The sequence below is a fragment of the Rissa tridactyla genome, chromosome 6 (genome assembly GCF_028500815.1).
Source record: "Rissa tridactyla isolate bRisTri1 chromosome 6, bRisTri1.patW.cur.20221130, whole genome shotgun sequence".
Lineage (NCBI taxonomy): Eukaryota > Metazoa > Chordata > Aves > Charadriiformes > Laridae > Rissa > Rissa tridactyla.
The window spans coordinates 31,533,327-31,551,569 of NC_071471.1; the positions used below are offsets into that span (position 1 = coordinate 31,533,327).

The following is an 18,243-nucleotide window of genomic DNA, read 5'->3' on the forward strand; positions in this document are numbered from 1 at the left end:
GCATCCTTTACTCAGAGTCAGTATATGTTAACTGAAACCTGTAGTCCCTTCCTATTGCCAAATTTAATTGAATCTTTCTCAGTGAAATAAGGAAGTATCTTCAGAGACAAAATTCTTTTTACATTATTGTGAGTATTCTTGCCCCTCTCTTATTCTCCCAGATCTAAGCCATAATGGTCAATTATTCATTGTTTTTGTGTGATGAGTTCAGATTGTCATTTAGAGTTTTTAGACTTGCTTTATATTCTGTTTCTGTGGCTGTGTGAGCATTCAGCCTTTCTAGGAATCTTGAGTCTGAGCACTTTGGGTGGGGCAGGCAGATGCTGTGATGTAAAAGTTTGGTTTCAGTTACTTTCTTGTGTGTCAGAGGCAGGGGTACGCTCTGGTCCCCTCTCAGCTGCCTGGCACTGGGCTCCTTCCTCTTTGAGCAGTGTCCTCGAGCTGCGGCAGCTCCTGCGGGGTTCCTGCTGATAACAGCCTGCTTTGATAACAGCCTGCTCTGCTGCCACCACTTCTGTGGGCCCCCTTGCACTGCATCTGCCCCATGGGCTGGTGGGCTGTAGCATTAGGATTCACGTCTCAGGGACTTTGTGTGTCACACCTCATACCGTCAGCCTTTGGTTTCAAGCAGACTGAAGGAAATCTGTCTGCCCTGAAGAGTCATAGCTCTTCATCTGCCTCAGGAGAAGAGAGGGTTAAATTTGTAACTTATGAAGAAGTGGTGAGTGCCAGAGGTTGCAGGTTTTAACCCTCTTCTTGAGGGGCAGGAGCATGCCCCCAGTGTCTGGGGGAGGCTTAGAGGAGCACTTCCCTGTCCCTTTGCTCTTTTCCCCCTGTTCTGCACCTGTGTCAGGAGCGTAACCCTTCCAGCACACCTGCCCAGTGTGAGCTGCCCTGCGTCATCCCCAGTGCCAGCTGCTCCCCGCATGTGTGTGCGCACGCCTGTGCACGTCCAGCGTCCTCGTGTGCCTACACCCCTCTTTCCTGGGGGAGGCTTGGTGGAGACCATCGTCCTGCTCCGCTCTGGTGCCGGCACAGGTGGTGAGCAGTCGGGAGGAGCCCTGTTGCTTTGAGCACTGCCAGATGGGGCGTGGGGGGGTTGCTGGGGATGGCGGGGACTGTTAAACTGCTGTTGCGGGGACACGCTCTCTTACCGAGGCTCAGTGTGTTGGTGAAGGTTTTGGGCAAGGCAGGGCACCCGGGAGAAGCCAGTTCCTTCTCCTGTTGGTCATGGGGTATTATTTTTAACTGAAGCACGTTTTGGGAAAATATGGATTCTGTTTCTGTTCTTGTTCCCGTTCTGAATGACAGAGTAATCATGCCTGTGAGCTGGGAGCTCAGTTTCATGCCATGAGACATGAGTTCGTGGCAGCTTGTGCTGGGACGCGAGTGCCACCATCTCCTTGAGAGCCGCCGGTGTTGGGGGCTGCCCGTCTTGGTGCATCTCCTGGCCACTCCCAGCCACGAGGCTGATTCCCTGGGAAGACCCACTGGAGCTGGCTGCTCTGGGCTGGGCTGTGGAGTGAGGAGGCTTGTCCAAGGGCAAACCTGTCCTGTTTGCCTCTCTCTGATTGACCTTCTGCAGCCAGCAGAGGATCAGGCAGGACAACACACACAGCTTTTCAGGTGCTCCCCGGAAGGCACCCAGTCAGACACACTTCGCATCCCTTTCTATCCACCACATTGTCATTTTTTTGAAGCAAGGATGAGAGGAATGGGTCAGATAAGGCTTTGGCTGATCACAAGTGCTTAAAAAACCTCTGACCCTCTGACACAGCGTTTGTAATTCATTCTAAAAAAAACCTTTTTTTTTTTTTTTTTGTTTTTCCTCTCCCCAGAAACAGCAGCAGAAGCCTCAATATCCCTTTTGGGACCAAGGTCAACTTTCAGAGTGTGACCCACAACAAACTTTTTCCAATAGCTTCCTCATCTAAGCCTAAAATTAAAATAAGCAATGTTCCATTTGTGTCCAGATGAAATCCTTGCAGAAGAGTAAGAAAAGTGCAGTCTGACAAGACAAGTGAGGTTGAAAGAGAAACATAAAATGAAGGATAAGAGGAACTTCTTGGCAAAGCAAAACTTTCCACCAACCTCAGTTAAATCTCTCCCAAGTGCAGTTTTCACTTTATGTGCAGGACCCCAAACTTTCTGTTGAAAGACACCTTCATTCAAAGACCTAGCAAAAGGGAAAATTTGAGCAGTGAGAAGATAGCATAAACATTCAAAAGTTATTCCCATTGTTTCAAGCGGTTGAATATTTAGCAAAGAGCTGAATAACCATTTTTACTGATTCATAAGAAAATCAGGACTTGAGCCTGCAGCCAACAATTTGGACTACCAACCTTTGTGCGACAGAAAGTCTTTCCTATGGGCTAATATGGCAAACTTGTTGCTGAAGGACTGGGCTCTAGTAGATTAAAATGCCACGCAACAAAACTAAGATTCTTATTTGAGGACTGAACACCTCAAAGCAAACTGGCAGCGAAGTCCAGAGCACAGCCCAGGCTGGTAGCCATCTTCTCCAGGTTTCTTTCAGCTTTAATTACCTATGCAGAATCATAGAATAGTTTAGGTTGGAAGGGGCCTTAAAGATCATCTAGTTCCAACCCCCTGCCCTGGGCAGGGACACCTCCCACTAGACCAGGTTGCTCCAAGCCCCATCCAGCCTGGCCTTGAACACCTCCAGGGATGGGGCAGCCACAGCTTCTCTGGGCAACCTGGGACAGGGGCTCACCGCCCTCATAGTGAAAAACTTCTTCATGATATCTAATCTAAATCTACTCTCCTTCACTTTAAAACTGTTACCCCTTGTACTAGCACTACGCTCTCTGATAATGGGTAGCTTTTCACTACTTTCTTCTCCACATCCTTCTGCCTGGCTGTTTTCCAAAGACACCCGCCCACAGGCTGCTTTCCCCAGTCTCCTGTGAACAGCAGTAACAGAAGCAGGGCTTTTACCCTCTTGTTTCTGCTTGAAAAGAAGCTGAGAAGGTGGCTACAATGCGGATCTAAGAAGACATCAGGATTTCCAAGGGAGACTGCAAGCCTGTTATCACAACAGACTTGTTGCCAAGGGGTCGAAGGTGTTATGCTGCGTCGGTCCCTGCTGCTGCAGTTACGCTGCAGGGGCCTTTTGTTTCATAGGCACAGCGGGGAGGAAGCACCATTGTTTAGCATGTTATTTCTACCCCCAAATTTTTTATTTTCTAGTTTGCCCAAAGTGGCCCAAAACCACCTATGAGTGTTCTGTCAGCAGCAGAGGTGGCTGTGCACCGTGTTGGACCTGAAGGTAGTGATGTGGTGTGGAAATGGAACTCCTGCCAGAAGATTTGCTTGGTTTTCTGGAGATGGCTTTTCTGTTCCAGCACGTCTGGGGCTCGTTAGTGTTACTTGTGTGTGAGAACAGAAGTCTCTTCTGCAAGATCTACATTACCAGTGTTAGAGTGTCTCAGGCTTACTGCACCTGTGCTCATGCCGGGCCAGACGTAGATAAACTGAGCCGTGCCCTGCTCCTGGTTACAGAAAGCTCGAGCTAGATCTAGATCTTCTCTACAATGCAGAGCAATTTCTCTTCTATGTTTTCCTGAAGCATAACGTTCCTTCTTGTGCTGGTTAGCTGATTTACAGTCCAATTATAGGGCTCCATCCCTGAATGACTCACTAATTTGTTATTTTTAGATCTATAAAGTAGACCTCTCCTAGCAAACTAAGGTGGATGTGAGCACAGGCAAGTGATCTGGAGTGCTTAAGCTGACCTTGCAGTACACCTGCCACAGGTGAGCTCCCTGGTCCTGCAGAGCACAGACTGGCCTTTTCCTCTGCGTGGTCCTGTCACGGGATTGGTTTTTGGTGCAGTCTCACTGCTGTGGTTAGAGGGAGAAATGCATCATGCTTACGTCTTCATCTGAGTATGAAAGAGAGATCTCAGTCTTCTCTGGGATGCCGTTGGTGAATAAGCATTCTTCAAGGTAATAACCAAGTGACTATTAGGAAACAGGCACGTTTGAGTTCTGTAGATAGTTGTGTATCGTTGTTCCTTTTCAATGTAAACAGCTACGGAAACTTTCAGTCATGGGGTTCTGTTGTCCTTTTATTATAAATAAGAACAGTAAACTTCCTCCATGCTTTGCCTGCAAACTTCCTTTTTTAGAGTCATAGAATCCACAGACCCAGACTCTGTGCTCTGCAGTGTCTCAATTGGAAAGTCCATGAAATTATCTGTTGGCACTCCGAGTTGTTGTGCATTAAATATCTTGAGCCATCAGGAGATTTGCTTGTTAGGTTTGCACTTTAATGTTCTTTACTAACCAAAGGTTTCCTGGAAATGTCACATCTAGCAGTCATCTCAGCAGTGCAGCGTCATCTTCCTCACCATCTCCCCTAACATGCTGATAAACTGATCCTGGAAGCCTCTGAGTCTGCACAAACTTGAAATGACCAGTGCCGTGGGCAAGCGCCTTACTTTTCCGAGAAAGGTGTTTCTTCATGGAGAAGCCTCCTGGTTTTTATGTGTGGCAGACCGTTAGTTTCTGGCTTTGTGGCAGGTAGGAGCATAGGTACACATGAAATCCCTGCAGTCATAGCAAGATCAGGCTCTGAGACTGTGAGGCTGAAATTGGGAACTGCTTAAAAGCTTTGCCAATCCTGCGTGTACTAAAGCAGTAGGTCTTGTGCAGCTGTCATGTCCGGTTATGAATGTTGTCATCAGTCATGAGGTGTTCATTTGTCAGTGGGATGGAGCTTGTGTTTTTAGACACTTTCGGCTCCTAATGAAAGCCCATGGACAGAGTGTGACCATAGTACACACCGATGCCAGGGCACGCAGAGCTGAAGCAGAGAGCTGGAGCTGATCTCCGGTATGAGGCAAATTGTAGGACGGTTTTGGTTGCATGTTTGTTATTCCCTATTTGAAAGGCTTGATTCGAATTGAGAGTCTGACTTGAAAAATACCAGCTTGCTTAAAAGGGATTCTAAGTTCCTTTCCTGGGGTCTCATATCATGAGCCGCTCTCGTGCTGCCTAGAAATGGGGCTTTGATGTTGTAAAGTAGATATATTACTTATTTTGGATCATAGTTGTTTGGATCTCCTTTCCCATCCCTTCCCCTGCTGCCGTGCACCCACCTCCCTACCAAAACCAGATAATGCTTTGAAACAGAAAGTGAAACATCTTGTTCTCATCAACCCCGGTAACATTAAAAGAAAGCTGTCTTGTGTAATGTGCAGATGGCAGAGCTGGCTGTTACTGCTCAGCTGAGTGTCAAGATACATCAAACAACACATGCGTTGCAAATCACTGGTGCCTGTCCTTATTTTTTCAGCCTGGTGTAATGGAGTTCTGGAAATAAGCACTTCTGGGTTTGATGTTGGGCGAGTGAATGTCTAACAAACTGTAGTTTTGTACTGACTTGCATTCTCTGAAGAAAACAATACTAGCATCATACTTATGGCTAGCGTAGAATATCATATAAATCATTCTGAGTAACTCAGAAGATCAATGTAAGCAGATTGATGCTGTGGTTGATCTCCAGCAGTTGCACTGGTGGAGGGCCAGGTTTGTTTTAGGAAGGGTGATTGACTTTTTAGTGACGTAGTGAAGTCTGGAGCCCAATACTCCAAGGAACATCTCATGCCTGTCCCCTGCACGGGCGGGCTTCATGTTAATCCCTAGTTGCTGTTCTAGTCCCATGGTTTTTCAGAGCAAAACCCACTGACGCTTAATGAAAGGTTTTTAGAACAATTTTTGTTTGGCTGTACTTCTGTAATGTAATTGCGTCCCCAGAATGAGAGTACAGAAAAGTTGTTAAACACAACCTGCCTTTGAACGGAATCTTAAATTCATTATTTCCAGAGGGGAAATCTCTTTAGGTTGAAGTCGAAAGTTGCCATTTAGTTTCTTGCAAAGTCAAGGGTTGTTTTCTGTGCTTTGCAAAATATTTCTGGGGAGTTGAACGCAAACTATTTTAAAATAAATTGAGTGGGATCTTCGGATGGGCAGCATGACCCTGCTGCTCAGGCTTGCAGTTTAATGCTGTAACTAACTTTATCGCCGGAAGGAAATAAAGATAACGGTGTTACCCTTTAATAGTGAGTGAAGAACACAATTTTGTATGTGTGTTTAATGTATTGAGGTAAAGGAGGAAAAGCTTAAAAACAGCCCTCAAAATGTGCCTTTTCACGTTAAACGTTCAAAGTTGTTCCAGTGGCTTTAAATAGCCATCCTGTGTTCAGTCTGGTTAGTGACATCTCCTTTCTCCCTCTCGCTTCCCTTTTATCTGTTGTGTTATTTTTCCATTCTGTTTATTGTTTGGGGCTTCTGATGACTATCACTGTACTTGAAACACAATACAAACTACACAAAGCACTTTGCATATTAGCAAGTGCGTTACTTAATTTGAACAGAGTGTTTCCATGGTACAGTTCTAGCAGCCTGTTGGCAGTGGAGTTTATCAAAAGGCTGTGTGTGAGTGGTTTTATATAGATGTAGTGGTAAACCAGACATGTATGTTTAATAGGCTCAACGCAGTTTTTTTGTCCAAAGTCTAGTCTCTTGATTATTTAAAACTTGATCATATTCTGATAGGAACATAAAATGGCTGAACTAACTCAAAGCAATATACTAATTAACTCTGATTTTTTTTTTATCGTAGTTAGGAAGAAAATAATAAAAAGGAAGGCAGATAGTCGTGCCCACTCTGGTGGTGCTCTCACTGTAAAGCACTCACTGGTTCATAGGCATCCTGAGCTCCAGGCTGTGCATGGAACCATAATGTTTTATCACCCTGATACATCCAGCATCTTGTTTACATACTTATTTTTTGCAAAGCTTGTTGCCTTCTTCAACAGGAAAGGGGAAGACACAAAATGAAACATGTAAGCCCCTGTGAACAAGCCGGAGCTAATACATATACCTTAAAAATGGCTTATAATGGAAATAGTTACCAAGACTTCATCTGGGTGTAGAATTTTAATTTAAAGCAATACACAGTGCAGATACAAGCCCAAGTTAAGAGGATGCTTGTTCCCATTTAGCTGACCCTAGGGAAGGACATACCTTGTGTGCTTGGAGCAGCTGCGTCTCTGTGGATGGACTGGAGGGCTCCTGGTCCTCCGGCACAGCCTTGGTGCTGCTCCTGTGCCAAGATGCTTTGGTGAGCTCTGGCCACTGTGGAGTTTTTGAGCAACAGAAGCAGAACGCCACTTGCGGGGGGACCAGAAGTGAAATGTCACTGGTCTTCCGTTCTGAAGATCACGAGTAGCCAGTGTATATTGGAAAAGGAAGTCAATTCTAAGCAAAGTCATCTTGATCACCAGATGAAGTGCTAAAATGTGTGGATGCTATGGAGTTTCCCTGAAAATTGTGCGGGTCTCATGATGCAGCGGACAATTCAAGCTTCGTAGCCATTGTTATGAAATGGTAATATGCTGAAAGGTAACAGGATCCGGGGTGAGCAACTTCAGGAATGACTTTGTCATGCTTTAATTTGAAATTCTGTCATTGTTGGATTGCCTAATGGCATGGTTGTACTTTTTGGTTTGAAATGTCATTCTTAGTTAAAACTTGTTAGAAATGTTAAACTAGAATGAAGTATGTCCGTCACAATGCTGTCTCCAGTAAAAGATCGAAGTGTGCAGCTCTCCATGAGTATGTCAAGTACCAAAAGAAGGAGAAATGCAGTGTTTTCGAGTGTAAGCTGCTGTTCTGTGATGGATTAAATGTTGCAGCACAGATAACTTTTTGCATGTTTCAGAGAGAAGCAAGCAGTTGTCCGGGGCAGAGGATTAAAAGCTTAAAGGGTGGGTAGGATGTCTGAGCTCTGTGTACAGTTTCACCCCGTTGGAATGACTCTAGACAGCAGGGCAAACTGAAGGGTTGCTTTGTTATGCAAACATGGATATTTTTCCAAAATGCCAGCCAAATTTAATATTTAAGGATCTAAAGATACAGCTGCTATTTCCAAAGGGTTAGAAAGCAAGCAGTGAGCATGATTGCTGGAAGACCCTCGCTGTATATCATATACTTTTGGTGGCTTAACAACAACCTGATAATGTGTTTTAGCCATACAAGTCTTTTTCTTCCCCTAAAGTCCAAAATTCCCTTCTCATGGTGGAGCTGTTGTTTTATTAAGAAAATAATTTGAACTTTTTGTCTGAGCTCAATGCCTATGAAAAGGAACGTTTTTTATGGTCCTGCTGATGGACTTCTGTGTCAGAACCGGAGAATACAGATCCATAGACAGAGAAAACTGATGGCGTATCAGAGTATATCTAATGACTGAAAGGGCTGGTGGTGGCGATTTGTTTCTTCGTGTGACTGATGACAGAAGTGCAAGTTGGGCTGGCAACTCTAAAGCCTTTGATAACAGGAATGGGGGTGGTGTGTTCAGACTTGGTTTTTTCTAAATGAAGGATCTTATGCCACCAAATCATTGCCATATATATGCAATATCTCTGACTACTAACCTTCGTATAGGTCTGTGCCCCCTCATCAAAACTTTCTAATGAAGTAGTCAGTGCTTCTAACCCTAATAAATATGAAAACACATAGGTTGTATTTTATCTGTGGCCAAGCTCTGTGAATTCATTAAAGCAGGATGAACAAGATAAATATTTTTGTAGAATAATCCCACCAGAAGGCATGCTAATTACAAAAGTATTGCAGGACTTCTGGATTTTGGTTTTTACCCTATCAAAGCTGCCAGCAAATGCCTTCTGCCTAGTTTTATTTTGATGATGGGTAGACGTCTGTGCATCATTGTTGAATGGCCTTCAGAGGCCTTACAAGGATCCGTCTGAAATATGGTCATCAGGTCTTCGGCCACCTTCAGATGGCACCACTGTCACTCACGATGTGAACACTTTGCCTTACAGGGTGGCACGGGGTCCAGGGGGGAGAGCTGAGGGATGGGGATGATGCATACCTGAATAAGCCTGGTCACGGTTGCGCTAGTTACTCAATTATGATTGCTTAATTCATGAGATTCTGGTGTGTGTCAAGACAAAGATACATTTTTAGAACTTTTGAGGTTTCAGTTTCCTTTTTTAAGATGCCTAAGAAGCTGCACTGGTGGAAAGCCATGGTAAAGGTTATTGCTCGAGAAACCTTGAAAGTAAATGGCATAATATATGTAGTGACAAAAGTCTTGCACAGGTAGTGGTCTGCAGCTGTCTCTAAGTACACATTCAAATAACACTTCTTCCACAATAACCCCATGGCATGGTGAGTTCTGGCTGGGTTACTCGATTACAATGTAGTGTGAGGCTTCCTAAGGGGAAAAAAAAATCACAAATCTTCACAAATTGTATGCTCCTTGCATTCTTGGGTCTGACCTGCTGCTGTGCCTCCACCTGGAAAACTGTGTTTCATGTGTAGCATCCTATAAAAAATGGGCATCTCAGACTGCATGAGCAAAATTTACATCTGCTTCCATCCTGATGTGGTTCTCTGAAATGACAGCAATAGATCAGGGCCTGAGACTTTTCCTGTGAAATTTCTTGTATCTTTGTCTTTCGAGAAGAACATTTAAGGAACAAAATTCCATGTCAAATCTGTCAAATCCAGACGAATTAAATATAGTTCTCTGGTACTTGGGGACTAGAATATTGTTTTATAATTCATTTTTAGCCCTGGGAAAATATTTCACAAACAGCATCTTCAAAGAATTGTTGTATATGTTAGTGTGTGTATAAACCAGTGATAAAGGATTACCACAGATAAATCCTGTCGAGATAAAGTAAACGTATTTTGGGGGTGATTTTGCAATGAAGTGTCGTATGCATCCAAGCCGCCAGGCTTCCGAGACTCGTCCTGGCTGGCCTCTGTGCTGGGATAGTGCAGCTGCGTCTTCCTTTCCCAGTGTGGGATTTCATACGGATGCCCCACTGATCCCTTGTGGGACCACGCTTTCCAGAAACTGTTGGTTGCTTTATCTCTCTGGTCCCCTGGAAAGGGTATCTTCAGGCCATTCTTTGAAGGGCATCACCCTGGATGCAGTTGCTTTGGGTAATATTTGGGTAATATGCTTTTTGGTAGAAAATTCTTACTAGAGAACAGCAATACTGTTTCTCCTAGGAGGAAATCCTAAGTAAATGCAGCCTTTAGTTAAAAAAGAAGTGGGTAGTGAGAAAGGAAAGTGTGCATGTGCATCCTGTAAGGAGAGCATACAGCATGCTAGAAGAGATGTAGGTGGCCATCTGGTCGTGTTTTCAGACATCACTGAGCTTCACCATTTGGTGTGCAGGCTCCACCATTGTGCGAGGGCAGAATCCTGAATCCTGTATGGCTGGTCTGCAGTCTCCTCACCTGCCCTTTTTGTGTCCCTGGTTGTGGACAAACAGGGATGCTTCCATTGAAGCAGCTCTTTGGGCTTTGCTGGAGTTGGGTAGGAAGTCCACCATCCACCTGGAATAAGGTTACAATTCTGAGAGGGGTTCAAGCTTTCTTGCTCTGCATATATTTGATGAATCCTACAGAGTGTGTGTATGTGTACATACATTATATACAGAAATACTCAGCTGTACTATATATTTAAAATATTGTCTAGTAGTCAGGATATTTGAATTTAATCTTGGGAGGTGTGTGCTTGTTCTGTGATCTGCTTCTGATAGGAGTTAGCTCAGCGAAGCCTGCGGGGCACGGTCAGCTATCTGTTGTCTATGGTGAGGAGGAGCTGGAGCACTGCTGAGAATGGAAGAACCTGGATGAAACCAGGCATCAGGGAGCCTGGTGGAAACACATAGCCTGGCTGTGGTCGAGCAGTCTTAAGGCCAGCAGGCTCATGAGCACCAGTTCCAACGGTGCAAGTGGTGATGGTTTCTGAGCAGTAGTGGGCAACAAAGATGGGAAGAGCCATCTTCATCTGTAGCATAGTTATTCTGCAAATAGCCTATCCACTAGTGATGGGCTTGAGTGTAGTTCCATCTGGTAAGGGATGCAGTCATTCACAGTTCGCCTGCAGAGCCTAGCATCTCTCTCTAAGCAGATGTAAAACCGGTTGTAATGGGTCTGCGTGCCTTCTTGCAAGGCAAAAGATGTTTTCTGGTAAATGAAGATAGGCTTTACAGTACGCAGAAAAATTCAGCTGAAAAGATTAATACTGGAGAAGGCTATAAGAAAGTAAAAATATGATGATACCCATCTATCTTGCATGCTGAACCCACGGAGCATGTGAGGGATCGTGCAGTAGCGTGAGCCACCTGCGTTTGCCTTGTGGCGGGGTGATGTGCACGTGGAGGGGAGGGCACAAAGTGGGCTGGGAAAAAGTTGCAGCCTCATAAATGAATTATCTTGTTATTGGAAGACTTTGTGTAGCAGTCTCCCTTAGTGGGAACGACGAGCTGTGTGTACCTGCTCGTTCCTCTGGGTGTTGCAAGAGACCGGGAGCTTTGGGGTGTGTGTGTCAATTTAACACGGTAATTACTGAGCACAGTTTAACAAACCATAAACCCTTCCGTGATTTACTGTTACTTGCATCGTAAAAGGGAGACCAGAAGCACTCAGTCTTGGCTTTCTTTAGCCATATAAGACCTAGTAAGAGAGTCTTTGGTTATTAATGTCTGTGTGTACATAACTGATCTTCCAGTCCTAAAGATTACCGTTTCACAAAACCACCCTGGTACGCTGTTGCGTTTAATTTGGTGCCTGCGAGAATTTGAACTATACAACCCAGTCCCCAAAAAGGTTTTCTTAATATGGTTTTGTATGTGCACAGACCCCTAAGAGTACAAAATGGCAAATTTGATCCCAGAACTAGTCTTTGATGTTGTACGTGAACATAGTTTTCTACAGAGCTGATTGGAAAACATATTTCATTCTGTGGTATTTTAGCCATTTAAAATATTTTTATTTAAAGTGGGATAAGTGTCCAAAGTATCCTGTCTTCCTTTCCAGAAACAATCTCCCCTGAACAATGTAAGTAGTTTTCTTATATGCATTAATACAAATATGTAATCCAGATATTATAACACTTAGACTTCAACTTTTTCATTATGCATAAAACAGAATCTAAAACTAAACTAGCAGTGTTTAAAAAAAAAAAAAAAATTAAAAAGGAAACTTCATTAAAGGTGTTCTCGTGCAGTATTTTATCTTGTTATTTGAATGCTGCATTTTCAGGATTTTCTTGTCAAACCGTGTTTTTCTATAGTAAAAGGAAAGTCCATATATGAATAAGGCACTTGATGACAGACTATTGCCATCTTCTGTTTGTTCAATTGCACTACGTTGCATAAGATATGTATAAAAATTAATTGCTCAAAACACGCACCAGCTCCTTACAGTCTACATTTTTAAAGTTGGCTGTTTGTTTTTTGTATGAGCAGCTTTTACTCTATAAACAAATCTGATTTAATTCCTGGTGAAGTACAGGACAAAAGGATTCACGTAAACATTGTTCTGTTTACAGGATTAAATACAAACGCATTCTTGTAGCCTTGAGTGGCCAAATATATCCTCCCTGCTGCTTTCTGCGGGTGCGCTGAGGATGTTTGGGTGGCTGCAGATCGAGGGAGGAGGTGTTGGTCCAGGGCTGCCCGTGCTGTGCTCACGAGGTGCCCACGTGTTCTTGAACCCCTCTGAATTCAGGGTGGTCTCTGATGGTTAAAGGTGGCTGAATTCACGCTCCTGGGGGATGGATGGTTCCCTGCCCCTCTGCAAACCCTTCTCCCCATCCTTGGGGAGCTCCTTGGCTGGGCCACAGCTGGGCCACTCTGAGCTTCCTGAGAAGCATGGAGGTACCCGGGGTACGCGCCTACGCCACTCGGTGGGAGATGGATGCCATCAAAGGAGGAGGAACTTCTCTTTCTGCCTCTGCCTTACCCTGAGAGGTCCCCACACCACCTCCTGGAGTGGAGGAGCTGTTGGAGCAGCCTTGGGCCCTATTGTGGCTCTCGCCGCCCTGTTGGCGTGGGTGCTCTGGCCAGCTTGGCTGCCTCCCCAGCTCCTCCAGGACGAGCTGGTGCAAAATCAGCTCGGGAATGTTTGCACAAGCGGTTGTGACAAGTGGTTTTGCTTTCTTCTGCCCTTGTTATAAACAAATCTGGAGTGCTGTCGACTGCTTGCGTGGTGCGAAGCCTGCCAGAATCTCACTGAAATGACCTGAGGTGTCCCAGTAAATATTAGCTCTGGTGGGTACTCTCCAGGACTTGTTTTCTTCTTTTAAATAATGTAGTTGTTAGTCAACACTTTCTCATGCAGCAGCTGCTGTGTTGGTCTTTTATTATTTCTTTCTTCTCGCCTTCATTTTGGATGCTCTCCTTTCATATTTCCTCTGCTCTCATTGCGTGTACCACAGTGCACAATAATACCCTGAAGGTATTGCCTGAACCGCTCTCCAAAAATAATTTCACCTGCTTATCGCACACTATCATTATTTACAAGAGTTGAAAGCAGTGAAATGTAAATAATTATGAACAAAAAAATCCTAATGCTTTAAGTCTTATTCCTGTTATATTAAGCAGGCACAGAAAGTGCTGGGAAATGGAACTTTCAGCTTGGTGTTGATTGCCCAGTCTTGTCACATGTGAGTCTGTCAAGGGACATTTTTTGTTGTGTCTTCACTTAGCATGAGATTTATGGGAATTAAAAGCTGTTTTAACAGTCTTTTTTTTTTTGGTGGTTGTTTTTCCTTTTTTTCTTTTTTCTTTTTTTTTCTCTTTGTTTTTTTGAGAAGAGACAGCTAGGGTTGTGTTTGAATTTTTTATGTTTGATATTATGGAAGGGGTGGGAAGCATTTTGGTAGGATTGATCTGTGGATGAGATGGTGCTGCCAGCACCACAAACATCCGAGAGGAAAAGCCAAGAGGCTGTCGGCTGGCAGCAAAGCGCCGTGTCCGCAGACTGAGCCCCACGGCTGCCCTGTCCCGGCAGGCGCCTGCCTGCAGGTGCACCGAGGGGTCTCTGCAGGGGTGGGTGCCACCTCCTCCCCTCTCCTTCACCTGCAGCAGGCCCTTCAGTGGCCATCTGCTGGACCCCGGGGGTGTTGACTCGTCATGTTGCATCCCACTCCGAGGCCAGAGCTTGTCCATCTCAACTGGAGCCTCCTGGAGCTCCAGGTTTCCTTCTGAGCTTGAGGCATCCTTAGCTTCTGTTGGCCTTCAAAAAAACCAACTAACCAACCAAAACAACCCCCAAAACCTCTCTGAAGTGAACCTGATCCCTGTGTGGATTTAAGCTTTTGAATTTTGCGATGGATGTTAGTAAGCTGAAACAGAAAAGCTGTACATCTCTCCACATTCCTTAATGAACTTCCATGGTCAGATATTCAAAGATATGTTTTATTTACATGATATACAAGCATTCTCACAAATTAGCAAAAGTCTCTGTGCGGGTGACTTCAGACATCAGTGTATTCATGGTATATGCGCACTTCTGATCTTCTAACGCTCTGAAGTGATCTAATACTCTCACTCCTGGTTCTCATATTTGATTTTCTGAACAGCCTTCGTGAGAATGATCTACACATGAAAAAGTAAATTATTGGATCCAGACAGACATTACATGCAGACAGGAACAGTGTCATTTCCTTACAGTAATATAAGATTTTATGTGCAGAGTCGTCTAGAATTTTATCTAGATGGCTAAAAGTAAAGGGTATTCTGCACAAATGATATGGCAGAAAGCAAGTGAAAAATACAGCCACAACAACCCTTATACTTTGATTATGCTTTCGCTTTCTACTTGATGAGCTAATAAATTGTTTGCTCGATTTATAAATGTACCTGGATATCGCGATATAGCATCCTATCAGTACTATCAGCACCACTACAAACATGCAGGTGTTGATGTAAATGACAGCTGTGTGCCACTGGACTCCCAAGGGAGACTTCAGCTTTATGCAGTCGTCTATGTTTTTCTTTGTCGGGTAGCCGTTGGTAAGGATCAGGTTGGGTAACGCCAGGAAAGCCATTACAACCCAAACGCAGGCAGATAAGATCTTGGTGAAGGTGATGCTGTACATCCTGGAGTCTCCAAAAGGCTTCACTACTTTCAGGTAGCGGTCGATGCTGATGAGTCCGAGGAACACAATTGTGGTGTACATGTTTGCGTAGAACAGAACCGTGGTGTATCGGCACAGGAAAGAGTTGAAGTGCCACGGTCCCAGCTGTGAGTCCTGGATTATCTTGAATGGGAATGTCAGTGTCATGAGAAGGTCTGCAACCACGATGTTTTTGAGGTAAAATATAAAACTCGTTTTATTTCTGATGTGGAAAAAAATCCACACTGCTAGGCCGTTCAGCAAGATGCTTGCCAGGAAAATGATGAGGTAAAGCACAGGCAAGACGATGGTGGTGAATTCGTTGTGTGTGGAGTTCCCCAGTAAGCCTGCTGTGGAGTTGGGTGAGGTGCTGTTGTCTTGGCTCAGACGATCATCTGTGGGAATAAGGGAAAACAACAAGTTTAAAGTGTATGGTTCTAGTGTTTTACAAATGGGAACATTTTAGAACTGTCCTCTAGAAAATGTCCTATCTCTGGGAAATTCTGGAGGCTTCTGGGATTAACCGGCCTCGAAAACCTGAGTTTATAACAGTATTGCATGTGTCAAAACAAGTGTGCCTGTGGCTCGCTAGCCTCTGAGCACGTCGTCTGTGGTTGTCGCTGAAATATATTCTGCAAATAGTTTGACAGGGAAAAAAAAAAAAAAGTGGTGTGTGAGTGTGTGTATATCCCTGAGATTCCCGTGCTGCTCAGGAGCTCCCTGCCTGCCCTTGCTGCTGCCCAAGCTGCTGCCCCCGGGCAGCCCGGCTCGGTGGGGTCAGCGCTGCATGGCCATGGGCAGCAGCGCAGCTGCGGGGGGGTGTGCAAGCAAACATTTTTGCAGTATTTGAAGACAATAAATAGCCTGGAAATTCTCTGTAGAGAGAGACAGTGAATCAAGCGGAGCTGGGTGCTCCCCACGTTGCGGGCTGAGGTCTGCAGTGCCCAATCCTGATCTTGTGTAGGGGCAAATGCAGCTGTGTACCAGCATGTTGGGAATGAACTATTGATGAATTTACAGGGTGTCGTCTCTCGACTGTCTTGACAGAATGCAGCTTTTTTGAGCTGAGGTGATCCGTTTATCAAGAGATAGGACTCTGGAGAGACTCTTTGGACGTATTAAAACTCTAAAACTGAGCTTAAGTGTATTTTAAAATCACAGCCTCTGGGGATTTTAAGATTTTATGTGTAAATGTTTGTGAAAAAAACTTCAGACTTATAAATTCTTTCATAAAACTGTAGCACGTTTTATTTCATATTGTTTATACTCTGAACTTGGCTGATGTGGTAAACCAGGACTGACACCCACGGGGGCAGCACTGGGCAGTATTTAGACAGCCTTTTCTGAAATGACTTACATCTTTAAAATGTTGGTGGGAACTGATAGTAATACAATAAACACTTCTCAATCTCTTAAATTTCCAAGATTATTTTACCTGGCAGTTTTCCATAGGACAAATTGTACCCCATCGTTTGCATTGCTGTAGGTTTTCAGCTGAAGTGCTTTTCAGGAGTCCCACTGGCAACTGTAGATCCAGGATGTGGCGTGGGCTGTGCCAGCATTACCTTCTGGGGAAAAATAAATTGGAATTAAACCCAAAGCAAAACAGAAGATGCCACCTTCTTCTCCCCAATATGGAGAGGAGCTTTGTGAAATGAGCATCCTCCAGAATTCCCAATGAACAGGCTGCTCTCTGGATACTGCACAGCTCTTCTGCTATCAAGGTCTTCATTGCCACATCTTGACTTACAGCTGGGCATCCGCTGCATCGTTGCAGGCCATCCTGCCACATTAGTTTTTGTAAGCCTATCAATTTCACTCTTAAAACTATTTCCCTTTCTCCAACTCACTAACAAAGCTATGCTGGGCCCTTATTGCTGTAATATTTAGCAATATTATTCTAATTTTCAGCTTGAATGTCTCTGTGGCCACTTTCAGTCTCGTGTATTTTTGTACCAGTGCCTTTCATTTAAAGAACCCGTCTCCATCTCTGATACTTACCCCTCTGTGTATGTTTTTTACTCTACTAAGACTTCACTTACTGTGGTGAAGCAAGCCCAAACCCTGCTCATATTCCTGTAAGACTTGAAGATATCAGCCCTTCTCTGTATCTGCTGCAGTTAAGATAATCTTCCTTGAATGCCATCGACAAATATTGTGTGCTCTTTTACAAATAAAATTTAAGAAGAGCTTGTTTCATGGTGGTTGGGTTCATGTCACCACCGAAATGCCTCATCTAACATTTTCTGGGCTCTCACTTCCTCAGGTCCTCCTTACATCTGTACCAGGTAGGTGGCAAACGGCTGTGCTGGGATCAGCTCTAACATGCTTTCTGTCCCCTCTGTGCTTCACAAGAGTCAGTGCCAGTGTGTAGCCGGCATTTTTGTTGCCCTTAGCTGCATGTTCTTGCGAGGTTTTTTTGTGCCAGCAAACTTCAAGTTTGCTAACCTCTGTAAAAATATGATGGATTTCAACTTTTAAAAACTTGTCTTCCTTCTTTTCACTTCTTTAAAAAAATTTCGACTAAAGCTTTGCAAAAACCTGGACTGTGACTAGTGAGCCTCTTGCAGCCTGTCCAAGAATGTTCTTTTCTTAAATTGATACTGGATTTGATAGTCTCCAGGCAGGTACTTCTAGACTACCCTTCTCAGCTTTAAAAATAGGTTAGTGTACAAGTTTTTGCAAACATACCATCTCAGTTACTGCAGTAGGTGAAGTTTGCCTCCTAACAGCCAGAACATGCTGGTTTAATGGCCTTGCCTTCATTATGATCTGCTGCCACCGCTGGTTTCTTACGCCTTGGGTAAAGGTCCTTGGCCTTATTCCAACATCTCTTGCTTGGACATCGTGTTTCTTTATTTTCGATCTTGGGCATTTCAGTGGTGGATGACTTTTTTTTTTTTAAAGTTTATCATCTCTCACTTCTTGAAGTGAAAAAGTTTCATATGAAAGTATGAGATATGTGTGTATAACTTCATAAGGTATCCAGCAAATTGGGGTGGAAACTGAAAGTTCCTGTTCCTTTCTCATGGTTTTGAATGAAGTGCTTCAGAAGCCAGCCTACAGGGAATATTGAAAAACTGCAGGATCTAATTTATGCTCCGATGGTATTATAGTGTTTTGACATTGTTCAGAGAAATTTTGACAATACCGATTCATAACGCTTCATGACAGATTATTGCTTTACTCTTGCAGTATGCAAATGCATTAATTTTTCTACGCTTCACTTTGTTTACAAGTTTTGATAGGAAAACTAGCAAAGTAGTTCAG

At 44.1% G+C, this 18,243-nt stretch overlaps 2 protein-coding genes across 14 annotated transcripts in view; one reads left to right on the forward strand and one right to left on the reverse strand.

The window, feature by feature from the left end:
* Positions 1–18,243, forward strand: part of MED12L (mediator complex subunit 12L) — a 195,811-nt gene that overhangs the window by 101,128 nt on the left and 76,440 nt on the right. The window lies entirely within an intron of this gene.
* Positions 14,332–16,442, reverse strand: GPR87 (G protein-coupled receptor 87). Its single transcript, XM_054205136.1, has 2 exons — positions 16,409–16,442; positions 14,332–15,368 (listed from the first exon to the last, which is right to left on the reverse strand). The coding sequence occupies exons 1-2, from the start codon at positions 16,440–16,442 to the stop codon at positions 14,332–14,334; spliced, it is 1,071 nt and encodes a 356-aa protein (XP_054061111.1).